Source organism: Oncorhynchus tshawytscha, linkage group LG18 (genome assembly GCF_018296145.1).
Source record: "Oncorhynchus tshawytscha isolate Ot180627B linkage group LG18, Otsh_v2.0, whole genome shotgun sequence".
NCBI classification, from domain to species: domain Eukaryota; kingdom Metazoa; phylum Chordata; class Actinopteri; order Salmoniformes; family Salmonidae; genus Oncorhynchus; species Oncorhynchus tshawytscha.
In genome coordinates, this window is record NC_056446.1 from 17,957,858 (window position 1) to 17,978,291 (window position 20,434).

The 20,434-nt window shown below is 44.4% G+C and overlaps 1 protein-coding gene across 14 annotated transcripts in view; it reads left to right on the forward strand.

Moving 5' to 3' along the window:
• LOC112217344 (adhesion G-protein coupled receptor G6) overlaps positions 1–20,434 on the forward strand; it is a 59,353-nt gene that overhangs the window by 35,861 nt on the left and 3,058 nt on the right. For 8 of the 14 annotated variants that reach the window (XM_042300729.1, XM_042300734.1, XM_042300735.1 and 5 more), the window contains 22 exons: positions 188–256; positions 621–698; positions 844–906; positions 2,181–2,258; positions 7,154–7,242; positions 7,341–7,393; positions 7,510–7,557; positions 9,097–9,239; positions 9,527–9,638; positions 9,778–9,866; positions 10,119–10,320; positions 10,568–10,733; positions 11,368–11,508; positions 11,832–11,948; positions 12,890–12,935; positions 13,604–13,710; positions 13,903–14,030; positions 14,219–14,487; positions 15,945–16,047; positions 16,311–16,594; positions 17,085–17,186; positions 17,676–17,831. In XM_042300729.1, coding sequence (XP_042156663.1) covers positions 188–256; positions 621–698; positions 844–906; positions 2,181–2,258; positions 7,154–7,242; positions 7,341–7,393; positions 7,510–7,557; positions 9,097–9,239; positions 9,527–9,638; positions 9,778–9,866; positions 10,119–10,320; positions 10,568–10,733; positions 11,368–11,508; positions 11,832–11,948; positions 12,890–12,935; positions 13,604–13,710; positions 13,903–14,030; positions 14,219–14,487; positions 15,945–16,047; positions 16,311–16,594; positions 17,085–17,186; positions 17,676–17,831 — 2,643 coding nt within the window. Of the gene's footprint in view, positions 1–187; positions 257–620; positions 699–843; positions 907–2,180; positions 2,259–7,153; positions 7,243–7,340; positions 7,394–7,509; positions 7,558–9,096; positions 9,240–9,526; positions 9,639–9,777; positions 9,867–10,118; positions 10,321–10,567; positions 10,734–11,367; positions 11,509–11,831; positions 11,949–12,889; positions 12,936–13,603; positions 13,711–13,902; positions 14,031–14,218; positions 14,488–15,944; positions 16,048–16,310; positions 16,595–17,084; positions 17,187–17,675; positions 17,832–18,445; positions 18,484–20,434 lie in introns of all 14 variants that reach the window. The other 6 variants (XM_042300739.1, XM_042300740.1, XM_042300741.1 and 3 more) reach the window with 3 other exon arrangements.

Consider the following 20,434-nt stretch of genomic DNA (forward strand, 5'->3'; position numbering starts at 1 on the left):
AGATGAGAGATCTTGCCAGTGATGTTGTTTGTTGTTTTTTCCATTTGCGTCTTATCATTGAAAATTGCATGGCAACATGTTGACCCATATTAACCCCATGCATACTCTAGAGCATTGCTTATTGTTTGTGTGTGTTCATTTCACTCTTTCAAACCATTTAGTTCACATTTGCTGTCCTTGTCACCAGTTACTCAAACCATTATCCCATCTGCAGCAGCCGCTACTAACACAACTCTATTCTACAGCACAACCAATGGTAAGATGTGTTTTTGTTTTTCTCTTGTTTTGTACTCATGGAAAAATCTGCTGGTGGCATTTTTCTTTATGTGTGGGGAATGGGTTTGAAAGCAGTTCCATCCATGACCAGCTTGGAACTTTCCAGATGGATTAGGCTGAGAAGCAATTGTCATGGCTTCTCAATGGGAGTATGGTATGTTTGCTCATGTAGCTTGCTTTAAACAATGGACTCAGTAGTGAATAGTGTCTAAGTGGTTCTTGATAAGGCTTCTATTTTTGAAACACCTATAGTAGCCACCTATTGTAGCCCTGTATCATGTGTTTTGCCGTTATTACCTTCCATTTTTTGGGGTAACCATTTTGCACCCCCCATGTTCTACCAGCACTGACAGCTTCTGCTACAACCATTGTTTCAAACCCAGCTACAACTAACTTGCCTACCACTAACAACACAGTGCATGGTAAGACACCCCACTTTTCTCTTTTGCCTGTTATTGATTAAGGAATGACTAGGGAGAATTCCATATTTTTTCACCTCACTTTTTTCTCAAATGTGTTATTCTTCATTTTGAATAAAATATTCTGTCCCTTTTCTCTTGATAACAGTAACGACTACTCCCCCATTATCCCCTACTACTAACACCCCAGCTAACATCACCACTACCCCGGGTAAGACACACCTGCTGTCTTTGTTCAGTACAATTTGCATTTGTCACTATAACTTTCAAACCCATTGGGCAAACAGATCTCAAAGTGTAGGACATGGAGAGTCCATTTTTCAAAGTTTTGCATCTATGATACAACTATAGAATTACTAAAATATCCAAGGTAGGCTACCTGATAAAAGGGTTTAGTAAGTGTTTAAAGGTTCACACCTTTCAACTTCATATTCATCAACTCCAGCACCACCCCAACATCAACATATGTGAAAATGGTGCATTTCTATGTTTAGTAGGAAAAAAAGATAGAGAAAGATAACTGTTTCCAATGACATCATCAACCAACAGTGGTGGAAATAGTACCCAGTTTTCTTTATCCGAGTCAAAGTAAAGATACCTTCAAAGAAAATGTCTCAAGTAAAAGTGAAAGTCACCCAGTAAAATTCTACTTGAGTAAAAGTCTAAAAGTATTTGGTTTTAAATGTACTTTTACTATCAAAAATAAATGTGTAAATCATTTTTAATTCCTTATATTAAGCAAACCAGATGACACAATTTTCTTGTTTTTTTTATTTACGGATAGCCAGGGGCACAGTTTGTGTTTCTTGAGTATGCCAAATGAGAGGCAGTCGGGATGACCACGGATGTTTGGTTGATAAGTGCATGAATTAGACAATTTTCCTGTACTGCTAAGTACTTTTGGGTGTCAGGGAAAATGTAAGGAGTAAATAGTACATTATTTTCTTCAGGAATGTAGTGGAGTAAAAAATATAAAGTACAGATACCCCAAAAAACGACTTAAGTAGTACTTTCAAGTATTTTTACTTAAGTACTTTATACCACTGTCAACCAATTAGTAGGCGATTCCTACTCGTAATTGGTTAAAATTGCATGATGCACACCAGTGATGTAATTGGAAACAGTTATCTTCCTCTATCGTTCTTACTGAAAAACATAGAAGTGAACCATTTACACATATGTTGACGTCGGGGTGGTGCTGAGATGATGAATATGAAGTTTAATTTTTTTTTTAAATGTCCCTTTACGTATTTCCGAAAGGCTTATGAATTATTACTGTACACATCTTCAAAAAAAGAAACATGATTAATCACACATTATCTTCCACTTTTTCAGTAGTTGAAGTTTTTACATTATTGTTGGTTTCTTCTACTGGCATGTCTTCTAACATTGCAAAAATTCTGCTCAGCTGGGTAAGACGTACACATGGGATATCTTGAGATGCTCTCCTTGCTGACTTAGTTGTATTGTCACTCTTGCTAACAGTGTCTGAAGCCACTACTCCCCCACCGTCCTCGACTAACATGTCTCCTACTGTCATGTCCACTAACATCATTAAGCTGGGTAAGACACACACACTCACTAAGCTTGTCCTTGTCTTGTTTGTAATGAGACTCTGCAGCTTCCTGTTCTCTCTCTCAGCCTGCTTCCACCTGTCTGCTTCCCTCTCACTCCCACTCTATCCTATTCCCAACCAAGATGATGTTAACAATATCAGGGAAGGCCTGGTTGACTGCTGTAAGTACTGTATTCTTCCATGTTTTGTATTTGTTTATTCAGCTACAGTATAAGCTAGAAGACCCTGTTTCTAAAATCAGTCTGTATTTCAAACATGTAACCTGCTTTGACCCCTCCATTTTTATATTGACTGGACTGAGGCGCCACAGAGAAGGAGAGAGCGGCGTATCTGTGGTCTGTGCTCCGGCTCACGCCCCGTCCAGTGACCTCCTCCACCACCACCACACCCCACACCAGGCCTCACGTCCTGCCTGGCCCCCGCAGCTCTAAAACCTCCCTGGGCTACATCTCCACCCCACTCATCTGGCCCGTGAGGAAGAAACCTGAGGCCTCTGTTACCCGCCTCCCAGTCAGACCCATCCTCTATCTAACCAAGCCTCATCCTGTACCAGCAACAAATATGTCCCTCAGGCCCAAGGTGACTACAACAACAACGGCGCCCGTGGCCAGGAAAACACATGCCGTATCCAGGGCCGTGACCAGTCCCCAGGGGTTGTTCCCATGGCGACCGGTGGATGTTGGGAACAGTAGCGATGCGGAGGACGTAGAGTCATTCCCAGCAGTGGCGTCAGCATCACTCAGCAACCGTAAGAAGAATAAGCCCATGGCTCCCCCCCACTGGATCCCATTGAGTCCCAGCAGAGAGAACAGCAACAGCAGCACTGTGAACTGGACTGAGCCCCTGGAGGAGTACACATCAGGCTCTGAGCCATTCATTTACGACCTGGACCTAGGGGATGACCCCTTTAGCCTTTTCCAATATGACTCGTCCTACTCCCTGGATGAAGGCCTGGCTCTGGCCGCCTCCGGCCCACAGAACCTTTCCCACGCTGGGACTGGAGTCAGTACTGAGGGCCCAGGCCGTGTGACTGTGAGCGACCCTGTTACCGCCATGGGAGGAGGGGAACATTTACACAATCAATCAGAGCCCAGTCTGCCCCAGGAGGCGTTGGCAGGAGGCGCGCTGACAGAGGCTGGGAGAGAGGCTAGGACCGGGGAGCAGGGTGTGTTGGTGGCAGCACACAGCAGCTGGGCTCAAATCCCTCCTTTCAGCACGACTCCGGAGAGGACAGGTGTGCAAACGGATCAGGCCCGGCCCGGCAGCGGCTTCAGTGAGCAAACAGCAGAGAGAACCACTCAGTCCCTCTCAAACATCGCCACACAGTCTCCCTCATTATTAACAGTAGCCAAGCTCTGTTTCTCTGAGAGGGTCGGGATTACCACTGACAATGGCCCCACAGTGGAGGTCTCTATACCTAAAGACTACACACCCACACCCAGTCCCATATCCATACCTACCACGTCTGCCATGCCAGATAGCCTATGGACAGCTGTGATCACAGAGATACAGGCCCCTAACTCCCTCCCCACCACTCCGACCATACCTCTCCCCACCGCTCCCCATCCTGCGTTCTCCCCCTCTTCCGTTCACAGTATGGAACAAAGTGATGTTAGTCATTCAAGACACGTCAGGCCAGCCGCCACTGAGACAGAGACATCGCTCTCTCCCATGGAGGTTCAAAGACATGAATTAATGCGGGAGGGCACAAGACCCCGTCCACTGTCTCTGTCAGTCGCTATTGATGCCGCTACAGCTCTGACACCCGTCCTTGAGAAAACATACCTCTCTTCCTCTGACAAACACCACTGTGACCTAGTTTTACCCTCTTTGAGGAATCAATTAAGTTCCTCCTTGACTAACTCTCATCCCGTGGACAGTATGGTTCCCAGTGAGAGTATTGCCTCTGAGTCAGGTAGCCAGAGTGAGTGGATCAGTTTATATTCACCTCTGGCTCTGGAACCATCGTCGTATATGAGCAGTGTGTCAGACAGTGTTTTGGGCAGCTCGGAGGGGCAGGAGGGCTTTAATCCACTCAGTTCTAACCTGAGAGGTTTTTCACGTACATCCCATCTATCTGTCACTCCTATCACAGAGCAACTACACCACCAGGCCCTACTCCCAGCCACCGTGACAGACGAATGGACTTTCTCTCAGTCCTCACCTCCTAATACAATCTCCCCAAGCAGACAGGAGTGGAGGGATGCATTGCGCACCACGTTCAGCTTGGTCTCTCTCAGCTCTGACCTCCTGTCTGTGACAGACTTGCCAGAGCAGCTTAATATCAACACGGTTACTGATTGGGAAAGTGCAGATGGGATGGAGAGACACTCGGCTCGACAGGAAGGAGAAGAAGTCCACATGTCACCCATAAGTGGCTCGGCCTCCTCTCCATCACTGATCTCGCTCTTCTGCCCCAGCACGCTGAGCGAGCCATCTGTATCCCAGCTTGGACACCGTGGGACCTCACACATCAATGAAGATGGATCTGAATATCTCTCCCAGGCCAGCCTCCACCTCTACTCCTCCCTGCTAGCCCCCTCTCGTCCTCTGGCTCTGCCAACGCCACTCATCAGCAGCACAGCTTCAGAATATGACAGTGTTGTTACTCATGAACCCAAGCGGCATGCTTACATGCATGAATTAGGCTGGAAACGGCCAGTCAGTGGTATTGGCATTGTGATTCACACAGACACACACACCCCAGTGTCTGAGCCGCTCTCCACCATGACCTCCAGGGCAGACCAGCTCATGCCAGACGCTTCTGAAGCCCTCTTATTCCACAGACCGATGACAACAAACCCTCCTCGTATTAGAGAGGAGAGGCTGCTCCCCGCCCCTACCCCAACTCCCCTTCCCACCCATATCCCCCCTCTGAGTGGGACATTGTCTGCCGGAGCAGCCAACATGGCTGATTCGGGAGCTGGCGCCTCACTGCCCACCCGATCAACGGCTGCATTCCAACAATCCTCCACACTCATTGGCAGCCAATCAAAGCCCACTCAGCCTGCTGGAACTGACGGAACGATGGCCTGGCATGGAGAGAGCAGAGAGAGCACAGTATCACCCGCTGCCCCAGACACACAGCTCACTGCTTCTGCCTCCAGTAACCCCACCATTAGAGCTGCAATTATACAGCCCACCGCTGTTACCAGAAATACCCCCCCCCCTTCTGCCTCAAACATACAACTCACCACTGCCAACAAACAGCCAACTGTTTTCCCAAATATCCAGTCCACCTCTACCTCCAACAGCCAGCCTCCTATGGCCCTAAACACTTACCTTGCTGGGGCTGGCCCTTTATCAGTCCCCTGGAGGGCCAACCACAGTGAGGACACACAGGGTGGTAAACATGGACCGGCCCTCATCGATCACACACCCTCCACTGCTGCAAGCACGTCAGTAAGCAGTATGGGCCCTGGCAACAATGTGACTGTGAATCAGAACACCAACACAGACCGAGAGACCGAGACACAGACAACTCCCAATCCACTAGCCGTCATTGGCATGGATGAGCAGTCTTTTGTAGCCACAAAGGGCCCCTACTTGCCTCTTACCACTCCACTTAGAGGGGTGAATGCAGGCAGTGGCACAGTGTCCACAACACACGCCACCCCACGGACCTCAGCTGGCACCGCGGGCACCCCTGTTATTGCCCCATGCCAATGTAAAGCTCGCTTTCATTTATCATGTCTGTGTGGACTTTCAACCGGGAACAGTATGTTTTGCAATAACAACGTAGATGTAGAAACAAAAAGATAGAGAGCCTCTCGACCACCTAATCTCTGCTTTGAATGCTACTGTTGTAGTGGTGGTATGTTGATAGGGGGACATCTAATCTGGTGAAAATGGGGTGCCCTGTTGGAGGAGGTTGATGATTCAGGTTGTGTTGTGATTTTGGATGGGGCGTAGAACATTAACATAGGCGTGTACTGTAGTTTACCAATCATTAAGCTCTATAGTGGCCTCTGCTCGGCTGATGGGGCGTCCCTCATGGGGCGCAGCTCTCTTGTGATTTTAAGTTTTCAATCATTCCTGTTTCTTGGGAGACTTCCAATGCTGTTATCATTTGATTTTAGTGCCAATAACTGCTCATCTAAATGTAATCTGTTATTGCTATACTATAACAAATCAAAGGAAAAGAACGCCCTTGATCAACAAAGATAAACCACATACATTTTGGATTCTTCAAAACATTCTGAGGTGGCCTTCCTTCCTGATCGGCAATCACTGGAGTCTCTTAAGAACAGTCTTGGCATGGAGTAGAAACAGCATCGTACTGTAGCTAGTTCAGCACTAACAACAGGAGAGGCTTGGGAGCCATCTTGTGGTGGCTGTGAGGCATAGCAGCAGACCACCAACACAAACAGAGTGATGTACCACACAGTAAATGCTCCACAGGAGTTTGGTGGCACCTTAATTGGGGAGGGTGGTCCCGTGATAATGTCTGGAGCGGAATAAGGTTTGGTTTCCATTCCATTTGATGCCATTCCATTTGCTATGTTCCAGCCATTATTATGAGCCGTCGTCCCCTCAGCAGCCTCCACTGATATGCTCTCATTTACAATCACCCATTTGGCCCATGAATACACATCAGTTATACAATGCACTATGGCCATTAGTTTCATTTTGATAAGTGTCATCTAGGATGATAACAGAGTATTTTAATTGATCCTTTTCCTGACGAAACACTCCCCCCACATGTTTTATCTGTGGAGTAGCAGCCTTTCAACATCATTTGTCATATGAAATTGGATTTAAAATTACTAAATTATGTCTCAATCCCTGCACTCCTGCTATGCAGCACAGACAAATGTTCCATTAAGTGTTGTAAATTACCTGTGTCAAATATAGATTGTTTTTTTCTGCTTTTCAATTGCAGAGGGTCTTTTCTACAGGATCTCCTTTGTTGTCAATGACAAGGAGGCCAAACTAACAGAGTCTGATGTTGAGAAAACTGTTGCACAATGGGTAAGGCTTACTGTCATGTTCAATTCATCTTGGATCAAAGCATGGGTAGAATACCAGATGAACTCACTGAATTGACTGATTTACTGATTCATTAACAGCTCAATCAAACATTCCAAAACTGGACACATGTGGTCTATGTCGATAATTTCAGGTAAGCAATTAGATATTTGTACCATCATAAGATGCACCTACCTCCATGTCCATTCTTTAGAGTTGTATTACAGGTCAATAATAATGTCCACCCTAATTTGTTGATCTTGTTTCCAGAATCCAGCCTAATAGTGACTCACAGCTTAAGAGGAGTGCCAGTAAAAAGTAAGGCCAATTTTTACTATGGTATACTGTAGTAGGTAAGGATCAGAGTTTTTCCTGACCACGTCATGTGACGTGAAAAAATTATAGTAATTCATTAGGCCTGCCTTTCCATGTGTGTTAAGTCTCCTGCTAGTCCTCCTCCTCTTCCTTCTTCCCCACCTCTTCCTTCTTCCCCACTCCTCCTCCTCTTCCTTCTTCCCCATCCCTCCTCCTCTTCCTTCTTCCCCACCCCTCCTCCTCTTCCTTCTTCCCCACTCCTCCTCCTCTTCCTTCTTCCCCACCGCTCCTCCTCTTCCTTCTTCCCCACTCCTCCTCCTCTTCCTTCTTCCCCATCCCTCATCCTCTTCCTTCTTCCCCACCCCTCCTCCTCCTCTTCCTCCTTCCCCACCCCTCTTCCATCTCCACCCCTCCTCCTCCTCATCTTCCTTCTTCCCCACCCCTCCTCCTCCTCCTCTTCCTTCTTCCCCACCCCTCTTCCTTCTTCCCCACCCCACTTCCTTCACCACCCCTCCTCCTCCTCCTCTTCCTTCTTCCCCACCCCTCCTCCTCTTCCTTCTTCCCCCCTTCCATTTTCCCCACCCCTCCCCCTCCTCCTTCTTCCCCACCCCTCCATCCCTCCTCCTCCTCTTCCTTCTTCCCCACCCCTCCCTCCCTCCTCACCACCCTCCCTCCCTTCTCCTCCTCTTCCTTCTTCCCTACCCCTCTTCCTTCTTTCCCATCCCTCCTCCTCTTCCTTCTTTCCCACCCCTCCTCCAATTCCTTCTACCCCACCCCCTTCCTTCTTCCCCACCTCTCTTTCTTCTTCCCCACCCCTCTTCCTTTCCCCCACCCCTCCTCCTCTTCCTTCTCCCCCTCCTCCTCTTCCTTCTTCCCCACCCCTCTTCTTTCTTCCCCACCCCTCCTCCCCCTCCTCTTCCCCTCCTCCTCCTCCTCTTCCTTCTTCCCCACCCCTCCTCCTCTCCCTTCTTCCCCACCCCTCCTCCTCCTCTTCCTTCTTTCCCACCCCTCCTCCTCTTCCTTCTTTCCCCCTTTTCTATTTCCCCCCCCTCCCCCTCCTTCTTCTTCCCCACCCCTCCTCCTCTCCCTTCTTCCCCATCCCTCCTCCTCTCCCTTCTTCCCCCCTTTTCTATTTCCCCCTCCTCCTTCTTCCCCACCCCTCCCTCCCTCCCTCCTCCTCTTCCTTCTTCCCCACCCCTCCCTCCCTCCTCCTCTTCCTTCTTCCCCACCCCTCTTCCTTATTTCCAATCCCTCCTCCTCTTCCTTCTTTCCCACCCCTCCTCCAATTCCTTCTACCCCACCCCCCTTCCTTCTTCCCCACCTCTCTTTCTTCTTCCCCACCCCTCTTCCTTTCCCCCCACCCCTCCTCCTCTTCCTTCTTCCCCACCCCTCCTCCTCCCCCCTCCTCTTCCCCACCACTCCTCCTCTTCCTTTTCCCCCACACTCCTCCGCTTCCTTCTCCCCCTCCTCCTGTTCCTTCTTCCCCATCCCTCCTCCTCTTCCTACTCCCTCATCCTCTCCCTCATCCTCTTCCCCCTCCAGATTCACTTGCCAGGCCCTGCTGGTCTATCAGACCAGCACCAATGTGACCCTGGAAGAAGTAGCCATCTCCACCAGGATGGTGGGAAGCAACCCTAACATTGGCAATGGACTGGAGCTAGAAACTGTCGACGTGCAGTCTGTCGGTAGGACATGATCTCACCCAGACCTGCTTTAATCACTTCAATGCCTCTCTTATTACTGCACAAAGTGACTGTGGAAAAACATGACACTCCCACAGCCCAGAGAAAAAGTAATAATTTACGGTGCACAGTCGCACCACGGATTCTAAGCACCTCCTAATTCGATTAGGTTTGAAATGTGAATGCCTCTAACGTTTCCCATCTTCCTCTTGTAGTCATTGGAAATGAATATATTGCTGATGTGCGGTGTTAACATTTTTAAGTTGCACGGTTTTCTCTCTCTCATTCAGAGAACTGCCCGGAGGAAACTCCCCTCCATTATATCTGGCCAGAGAGCAGACCAACGGTCACTCAGTATGTCCCCTGTTTCCCCAACAAAGACCAGACTGCATCCAGAACATGGTGAGACTGACACATTCACTACATCAAACTATGTCAAACTATTGATATGCTGACATTGTATGCATGAACTTGTTTGAGGTAATTCATCTTGGATCAAACTTAAAATACTAGATCTGATTTTGTGTTGATTTGTCCACAGTGTGATCAGCCCCCTGAATTACACAGCGTATTGGAACACCCCAGACATCAGTAATTGCACTGATATCGATTCCATCAATGTTTCAGCAGGTAGGCCACCGACATCTTAAATCACTTTAATGGTTTCACAGCAGATAGAATCAAAACAGCTGCAAGAATGAATACTTGAGATATATTTGATCTCAACACGATAGAGGGACAGAGGTGCCCACTGAGATGCCGTTTTAGAGATAAAACGTGTTTACAGCCTCACCATGGCAGAGAGTAGACAGTCAGCAGACAACTAATAATGATTATCTATTGACAGCCCTCATCTAGTTGTGCCTAACTTTCCCCAAACAGAGAACGCTGCTGAAGTTGCCGACCAGCTTGCTGACATCACCAACAACGAGCTCTCCACAGACGAGGTGTCCAAGGTGGTGGGCAAAGTGAAGGAGCTGGTCAACGTGGCCAAGATCAACACCACTCTGGCCACCACCGTATTGAACATCATCTCCAACGTGATGACCAGCTCTGTGTCAGCCCTGGCTGTAGCCTCAGAGAGGTAAGTTACCTTCTCCTCATCTTCCCCCTGTCTGCTCCCACTGCTGTGGTCTCTCCTCTGAACCCACCTCTTACTGTGTCCAGCATGCTGAGAGTAAGCATAAATGACTTATGACTATATCTCCCAGGTAGATGTATTGTATGTTGACTTTGTGTGGTCTCTTTGTACCAAAGTAAAGCACTGTGTGAGACCCTAGTGAAAGTCACTATCCAGTCCATTAGTATGATAACTCTCTATCTGCGTGTAGGACATTGAAGACGGTGGATGAGCTGGTTCAGAAGTTAGAGTTTGATGGGCCTTCAGTGAGCATCACCTCTAAAAATCTGGCTCTGGGCATCTCAACACTAAACCATGGCAAGTTCAACGGGACCTCCTTCAGTGCCTTCATACAGCCCAACACCACAGACCTCCAGGTACGGACAGTCAGGGTCAGTGTTATACAGAAGAGTTATACAGAAATCAGTGTTATCTGCTGCACTGTACTGTACTGGGCAGTGTGGTACTATATATGCAGGGACTGTTCATAATCAGGCAGGGCTTCCATAGTCAGGCAGGGCTTCCATAGTCAGGCAGGGCATGTGTTAAAGGTAAACTCACAACCCATCAGGCCCGTTGAGTCCATTTAACATAAATGGCAGGATGTCTATTTGTTTACCCACAACACACTCGCAACCTTGTGACACACATGGACAGAGTGGGAGTCCTGTCATCTATCATTCTGCAAGGATCGTAGAGTGAAGCGAACATGATGCAGCTGACTAGCGTCAAGTCCACCACAGCCTTCCCTTTCGCTCGGTTTCATGTGTTTTACCCTATGCCCCTGCCATACGTGTCAATGCTGTGCCAATGCTGTGCCAGCAGAATGGGCACACTTTAGTCATAAGCCACCTGTCCACCACGGAGGTTTGGAAGTGACCTCCAGATGATACAGCAGGGGACTCATGATATAATCAGCATAATAATCAGCATACCCCTGTCTACGTTGAATAATCAAATTCAAATTGTTAATGGCAAAGTCAATGGTCTAACTAACTTCTCTCCCACCAGATTGACTTTGAGTCTAATCAGCTGAATCCCCTGGCTCAGGTCACACTGCCAGCTACTTTGCTCAAAAACCTAACCGACGCTGAGACCGCTGCCATCTCCAGGATTAACTTCATGTTCTTCAGCAAGATAGGACTATTCCAGGTTTATACCTCTTTTTGGTGGAATGTATCTGATTTAGTGTCTTTTCAGCATATAGCAGTATGTTTTCTTTCCTCACACATCCTTTTCATGGATGGTGACTCATGTGTCTGGTATGTGAATCTATAGATTTGAGTGATATTTTCAGGTTTATACCTCTTTCTGATGCAATTCAACACATCTGGTGTGTCTGCTTAGCGTGTTGTGATTTATTTTCCTGTTTCCTACTAACGCATGGTGATTCGTATGCCCGGTATGTGCATCTATAGTTTTGAGTGTTATGTATTTATATTTCAAAATCAAACTTTTCTATTGATCATTCTCAGGACAAACAGGACGGGATGTCTCTTAACAGCTATGTCGTGGCCAGCAGTGTGGGCAATTACTCCATCAGTAACCTGCAGGATCCCGTGGAGATTGAGATAGTACACCTGAATTACCAGGTAGTCTACCCGCCCTCCTCCTCTCACCTCTATATGAAGAGTTTCATTCCAAAATGATATATCCATTTTCAGAAAATGTTGGTATAAATGAGCTTTTATTGTTTAAAATAAATTCTTAAAAACATTGGTGTTTTTTCACTAGCTAATCATGGCATGGGGTTGTTTAATGACATATGTAACTTATTTGTTTCATTGGTTTCATTTCAGAGAGGCAAATCATATTTTGGGGGGAAAAATGCTACATATCTGCCTCACTCTCAGAGAAATGAGTAGTACTGCTAGGCTTTGCACAGTCAAATGTAACAAATAACTACATTTTTAATAAAGAGCTGTGCAAATACATTTTTGACATCAATATTTAAACCATTTCAATACAGTAATATGAATGCTGTATGCAAAACATTTACATTTGACATTTGTCATTTTAGCAGATGCTCTTATCCAGAGCGAGTTAAGTGCATTCATCTTAAGAAAGCTATGTGAGGTAACCACATATCACAGTCAAATATACAGGATATGAATATTCCATTCCAGCTAAACAATGGATATATATAACGTTTAGAATTTTAAAAAATAAATTCATACACATTTAAAATCTAGGAAATATACATCTGAGAACAGTAATACTTTACACACACATAAAGGTACCCATAAGCAATCATTTGGATGAAAAAACACAAATGTGAAAAAATGGCATTTTGGAAATAAACTTCCTATAATCTGTTCCTTTCTCCTCTCTTTGCTTCCCTCCGGTATTCCTGTTTTTTAACTTTTTGTCCTCGCTCTCCTTCTTTTCTCATTCCTCTTAGGTAAAAACATTTAGTCTGTAACCACTCAGTTGATGATTGTTGATGCCGGATGGTAGTTCAACAGTTGAAGTCGTAAGTACAGTACAAATTAACACCTGTAACCTGTAATCACACAGTGATTGTGTCTTTCAGCCAAAGCCAAAGCCAACCTGCATGTTCTGGGATTTTACCATGAAAAGTAAGTCTGGAAAAAAACTAATATTTTGCTTCTTGAAATATACACCGAGTGTACAAAACATTAAGAACACGTTCCTGATATTGAGTTGCACCCACTTTTGCCCTCAGAACAGCCTCAATTCGTTGGGGCATGGACTCTACAAAGTGTTGAAAGCATTCCACAGGGATGCTGGCCCATGTTGACTCCAATGCTTCCCACAGTTGTGTCAAGTTGGCTGGATGTCCTTTGGGTGGTGGACCATACTTAATACAACCTGAAAACTGTTGAGCGTGAAAAACCCATCAGTGTTGCAGTTCTTGACAGACACCGGTGCGCCTGGCACCTACTACCATAACTCATTGAAAGGCAATTAAATGTTTAGTCTTGTCCATTCACCCTCTGAATGGCACATACACATACATACATACACATACACAATCCATGTCTCAATTGTCTCAAGGCTTAAATATCCTTCATTAACCTGTCTCCTCCCCTTCATCTACACTGATTGAAGTGGATTTAACAAGTGACATCAATAAGAGATCATAGCTTTCACCTGGATTCACCTGGTCAGTCTGTGTCATGGAAAGAGCACAATGTTTTGTACACTCAGAGTATGTCAATCTCAATTTAAGTTAAAGCCTTACAATTGTAGAATATACTAGAGAGTTTGTCTTTGTCTCCACAAGATGACTCAGGTGGCTGGAACAGTAAAGGCTGCAGGGTTAGTCCCATGTCCAATGGAAACAAGACTATCTGCCTCTGTGACCATCTCACACACTTTGGCATCCTAATGGTAAGACTTGTGTTCACATTAAACCAGTTGGAGACTCTTTCCCCTTATAATTGTGACTCTCTGATTCATTTAAACCAGCCGTTTGTCTTTGCATAGTATGAATCTTACAGTATAACTTGGAAGTATAGCTTGCAAGTCGAACTTGACTTGCTTGTTTGGTGAATACTTTTACTTTCTGCATTCTCTGTGAAGGATATCTCTGGATCTGCTGCACAGATTGATGAGAAAAATACCAAGATTCTTACCTTCATCACCTACATCGGATGTGGCATATCGGCCATATTCTCTGCTGTAACGCTTCTGACTTATATCGCCTTTGAGTGAGTATATTGCCATTTTGGACAACTCCAACATGTGATCAGGAAATACTCCTATAACTAGTCTTATGAATTCTTCCTGTCTACGTCAGGTGGACTATTGATCCTAGTCATTAACCATGATATTATAAGAAAGACAACCAGAACTGTAGTAGTCAGACAGTGTTGTTCAGTGTCTGTCCTCTCTACAGGAAGTTGCGTCGTGACTACCCGTCCAAGATTCTGATGAACCTGAGCACGTCACTGCTCTTCCTCAACATGGTGTTCCTATTGGATGGGTGGCTGGCCTCCTTCGAAATGGAGGGCCTGTGTGTGGCTGTGGCCGTCTTCCTCCACTTCTTCCTGCTCACATCCTTCACCTGGATGGGCCTTGAGTCCATCCACATGTACATCGCCCTGGTCAAAGTTTTCAACACCTACATCCGGAGGTACATTCTCAAGTTCTGCATCGTCGGCTGGGGTAAGTGGCACTAAAGTTGGATAAACTAATTACTATGCAGTATGCTGGCTATGTCATAGACCAAATTCCTATTAAAATGCATGGTATGCATTATTCTCGCTATACACTGAATTTCAAACTCTAGAATGCAAAACTACCGGTAATTTGCCAAAGTGACCAGAACTGTCTCAAATGTTTTTAATTAACAGGTCATCTATGGCAATCTATGGTAACTTTGGTAATGTATTATTGAAAATAGCTTAATTAATTTAAAAAAGCATCGAATCAAAAATGAGTAATTCCACCTCAAAAAGCACAAGAAAGAGGATTTCAATACCCACCATCTCAGATCGTTCTGAAACAGATTCTATAGTTAGAAACAGATAAGATTATAATTCCTGAAACATTATTTTGTTGAAAGACAATTGAACCCAGATTGGTAATTTCAATTTATAGGATTCATCTACTATTCAATAAATGTAGTACCCAATATCCAAAATGGATCAAACCTCTTTTTAACAATAATTAAGATGTGAGGAATCCAAATACATGGTCAAAGCCATCCACAAACCTCCAAACCAAGCCCACCCCAAATGCCACATCCCACACCAAGCCCAACCCAAATTCCACATCCTACCCCAAGCCCACCCCAAATACCAAATCCCACACCAAGCCCACCCCAAATAGCACATCCCACACCAAGCCCACCCCAAATACCACATCCCACACCAAGCCCACCCCACATACCACATCCCACACCAAGCCCACCCCAAATACCACATCCCACACCAAGCCCACCCCAAATACCACATCCCACACCAAGCCCACCCCCAAATACCACATCCCACACTAAGCCCACCCCCAAATCCTACCAAGCCACCCCAAATACCTCCCACACCAAGCCCACCCCAAATACCACATCCCACACCAAGCCCAAATACCCATCCCAAATACCCCAAATACATCCCAAACCAAGCCCACCCCAAATATCACATCCCACACCAAGCCCACCCCAACAGCCAGTTTACAGAATTCCAACTATTTACTTTTTTCACAACTGCCACCAATTTGGTGCCAAAATATTTACAACAAAGACATATTGACATTATAAAATAAGTACAAGTGTGTAAAAAATAAAAGATAAAGATAAAGGACATTTCATGCTGAAACCCTCATATTAAACACCAATGGTGTTCACTTAGTTGATGGTTTATATCTAGAATAATGTTTTACAGCTTTGTCATTACATTTTAAACAAGATGTCCAGAGATAAGTTCAGAAACCTGTTATAATCTGAAGTACCCCAAAAGGGGTACATATGTCATGTGATACAATAAAAAATGACAATTGAAAGTTACCAAAATTCTGGTAGTTTACTGGTGAACATTGAAAGTTACCAGTAATATACCCTCTCTTTGCAACCCTACATATACCTGAATGTTAAAAATATATAATTTCCCCCCATGTCTCACTTCCAGGTCTGCCTGCTGCGATAGTTGCTACAGTGGTAGCTATTGACAAAAACTCCTATGGGAAAATGGAGTATGGAAAGGGGGACACTGGACAAGGCTCTTCTGAATTGTGAGTCCTGCATCAAGTTCAAGAGATAGCATAAAAAATATGACATTCTGTATGTAGATGGAGTCTTAGACTTGTGTAATCCAAGTGTATGTCTTCCCATATGTCAGTTATAGGACCGGAACTATGTACTATAGTGCATAATGTATGTAATATATGTGATATTGGCCCAGCCTTCCAGCTAAAACATGTAAGTTAACCAACGGCAACCAATTCTCTTCTTCTGGCCCCTTCCTCCTCCCCTCTTCCTCCTCCTCTCTTCCCAGCTGTTGGATCCGGAGCCATGTGGTGTTCTATGTAACGTGTGTGGGCTACTTCTCTGTCATCTTCCTCCTGAACGTGGCCATGTTCATCGTGGTTATGATCCAGATCTGCGGTCGCAACGGGAAACGCAGCAACCGCACTCTGCGTGAGGAGGTGCTGAGGAACCTGAGGAGCGTCATCAGTCTCACCTTCCTCCTGGGCATGACCTGGGGCTTCGCCTTCTTCGCCTGGGGACCCGTCAACCTGGCCTTCATGTACCTCTTTTCCATCTCCAACTCACTGCAAGGTACAGGGCCATCCTATGGTGCGCTGTGCACCTTAAAGGAAAATACACAGTAGTGTTGGTTACTAATATGTGAATGTTTGGATCAAAGGTGTCTTTTGTTTATCTTTAAACTCTTGTACGAAGCAGGTCTCTAATGTATTATATGTTAAGACCAAAGGGAGGTTGGTGGCACCTTAATTGGGGAGGACGAGCTCGTGGTAATGCCTGGAGCGGAATAGGTGCAACGGTATTGAATTCATAATGCCGTTCCATTAGCACCGTTCCAGACATTATTATGAGCTGTCCTCCCCTCTGCAGCCTCCTGTGGGTAACAATAATAAGTCTTCTATTCATTGTCATGTCGTATACTATTTGTTCCACCAGAGGTCTCATTGGTACAACATCTGGCAATTGAAAGACGAACCAAACTTGCTCTCTTTTATTTGTCCTCTCTGTCATCTTCCTTGTTATTAAACAGCCATTTCCTCCATTGTTCTTTTCTGGCTAACAGGTTTATTCATCTTCATATTCCACTGTGCACTGAAGGAGAATGTCCAGAAACAGTGGAGGAGATACTTGTGTTGTGGCAGATTCCGCCTGGCAGACAACTCAGGTAAAGATCTGACAGGAAACAGACGACAAAGAGACTTCTCCCTCTCAGGAACAATATCTGGCCTGATATTCACAACACTACTATCGTAACAGGTTTTAGGATGAGGGGGGTGAAGTTGCTGTACTTGTACATTGCTAATAAAAGTCCTATGTGATTGTGATAAAGATTCTAAGCTAAAAATCTTGTTAAAATCTTTTCAGTTGACATTTTATATTGAATCTTGTCTAATGTTAATATAATTCCTATTGAAGTGAAAGTCACTGGAATATAAGCTAGTACATATCTGCACAGGAGTCCAGTAAAAGTGTCCTGTGGACTCACAGTAACAAAGAAAAATGGTCATTAAAGTATAAAACCTGAGAGGTCTTAGCTTTATACACAGTCAAATTGATACACAGAAACTCCATAAAACCCTGAAGTAACAAAGATCACTTCACTGTTAATTTTGCCTGAATAAGTATGTGTGAAATGTTTCTTGTTGCGTGGCAGACTGGAGCAAGACGGCCACTAACAACACCAAGAAGGTCAGCTCAGACACGGTGGGGAAGTCCCTGTCCTCCAGCTCTTTTGGCTCCAGTACAGCAAACTGGACTTCCAAGGCCAAAGCAACTCTAAACCCCTTTGCAAAGCGCAACAGTAATGCAGGTAAGACACTATGGGAGGGTCTAATATTGAGCCACACACAGCGGTTTGTTTACTTTCAGTTGGTCTGTTTCATTGATCCACATTTTGTTCATACCAAAGTTTACTTTTTGTAGTTATGAAAAGAAGGATACTTTACATGACCTTTTCTCCCCTTCATATTTATTCACAAAAAAATATACAGTACCAGTGAAAAAACACGCCTACTCATTTTCTTTTTTTTCCTTCTTTTTTTAAACCATTTTACCATTTTCATTGTAGAATAATAGTGAAGAACCAAGAATGTGCAAAGCTGTCATCAAGATAAAGGGTGGCTACTTTGCAAAATCTCAAATATAAAATACATTTTGATTTGTTTCACACTTTTTTGGTTACTACATGATTCCATATTTGTTATTTCATAGTTTTGATGTCTTCACTATTATTTTGCAATGTAGAAAATAGTAAAATAAAGACAAATCCTTGAATGAGTAGGTGTGTCCAAGCTTTTGACTGGTACTGTATGTCTACAAGGACTGTGTGAAACGTTTGTTTTCTTGCTTTTAGTGTACAATAGTTATTCCTGGGCTACATGGTGGCTGACCTCCTGTATGTATTTATGTTTGTGGTGTGTGTAGATGTAGCCCACCAATAGCACGAAGGAAAACCTCCTGAGGTAAACTGAACTGCATCAAAGCTAGCCTGACTCCATGCTTCCTTACAGTGTGATGTGATGTTGTGTTATTGGCCTTTCACCTTTTGAACATGACGGCCTGGATTCAACCTAACAGCTGGGCGTGTGCACTTTTCCTTAACACTGGTGTGTCTCACAGAACAATAACACATTTTACCGTTTAAAACAGAAATATTGTGTTGACATTAACACAAAAATTGGCATGTGTGCATTTAGTTTCGATGCCAAATGCTTCCTTTGATAGTTAGATTGAATCCAGACTGAATGGTGACATGAAGACCCTGTATGACAAAGACCTCTATTCTGCCATTGTTCTCTCTAAAGTCAATGAAAAACATTTTGAGATTTCCATCAAAGATAATATGCTATAACAACTTAATAACATTCATGTTTAACTTGGTTTAAACATGGACATGAAGTAATATAAATACAGTTGTAGTAATATCATCTGACCAATAAGAGAGTTTGGCAGATGAGCTGCTTTGCCTTCTTCTCAGTGGTTCTGGATGTCACTCACTCACTCACTCACTCATACCACACTAATTCTGCTCCCCTAGGATGCCTCTGTTTTCTGCTAGCAGCAATGATACCACAGTAAAACACACAGCTTGCATTTCAGCATTCAACTGTCACATGGAAAATTGTAGACGTGTGTGTTTGTGTGCATCCCTGACCCATTGGATGGAGATAGTGCTATCACCCTCACCTATACTTTACAACCAAATGCACAATTCAAGCATGATGTTTGTGCCTTATTACATGTGTCTACACAGACCTTGTGATAATAAGATGATTAATTACCGAATTATCTTAATTTCACGGAGATCTCAGGTAATGTGAAAGATCATTTGTCAAGAGAATATCATTGTGCATCCGTGTCAGGCGTACAGTGCAGTACACTATCCTATTGCTTCCAGATGTGTGCCTTGGTGAGATAATCTGCAATTTACTCTGTGATGTTGTCATATTGGACTGATCCAACAATTAATGGCATCCCCCTGCTAATGGACTAATCTAGTCTGACAGAGCCTATAAAGCAGTGGGTGAGAAACGAAGGGGTGAGAATCGTGCGTGAAGCTGCCATCGAGGTATCCTACAATACCTTACTTGACATTGCGGAATAAACTTTGTTTTATTGTGGACACTTTTTAAGGAGTAATAGGGTTCAGTGTACACACTTTAAGGATGACCTTACGTTACCGAATCAAGAACACGTGCAATGTGAGGACTAATGAATGTATGAGATAAGTTGATAACTGGTTTGGTGAAATAACAGGATCAAAGTGAGGATGCCATTTCATGAATAACCAGTGATTAATATGTGATCGTGATTATAGCTGTTTGTCTCTCAAACTGAAAATAGACATACATATCGTGTCAGGAGTGAGGAGACAGCCAGCGGTTCTGTTACTAAAGATGCCAAAGGCTTTGCATAGCCTGTGTTCTGTGCTTAATTGACCCACTCAAGTCATTCTATTCTAAACCTCCAATGGATGTTTTAGCCCTGACATTATCAAATGTCAAAGACCAACCCAAATGTATTATCACTTGGCAAAACGAAGCAAGAATAAGACAAGAACAGATGAAAGCGGTTCAAACATGTTGGAAAGATGCACAGATATGTGTAGTTGTCCGTTGTGCACAGTTGAATTTCAAGATCGTTTGAATGTGCATGCATGTATAGGAATGAATACCAGAATGCAGAGATGCATGAGAATTGTTGCTCAGAAAATATTGGGACTCCATTTAAACAAGCACTAAATACAGGGACATTCTTGAGGGAAACCTGTTTCAGTCTTCCAGAGATTTGATATTGGGACGGAACTAGACATAAACCTAAACTTTAAACATTTTCTAAGCTAAAGAAACATGCTGTGTTACAGGAAAACACAGGCAAATCATCTTTGCAAAGCCTATGCATTAGAATTGTTTA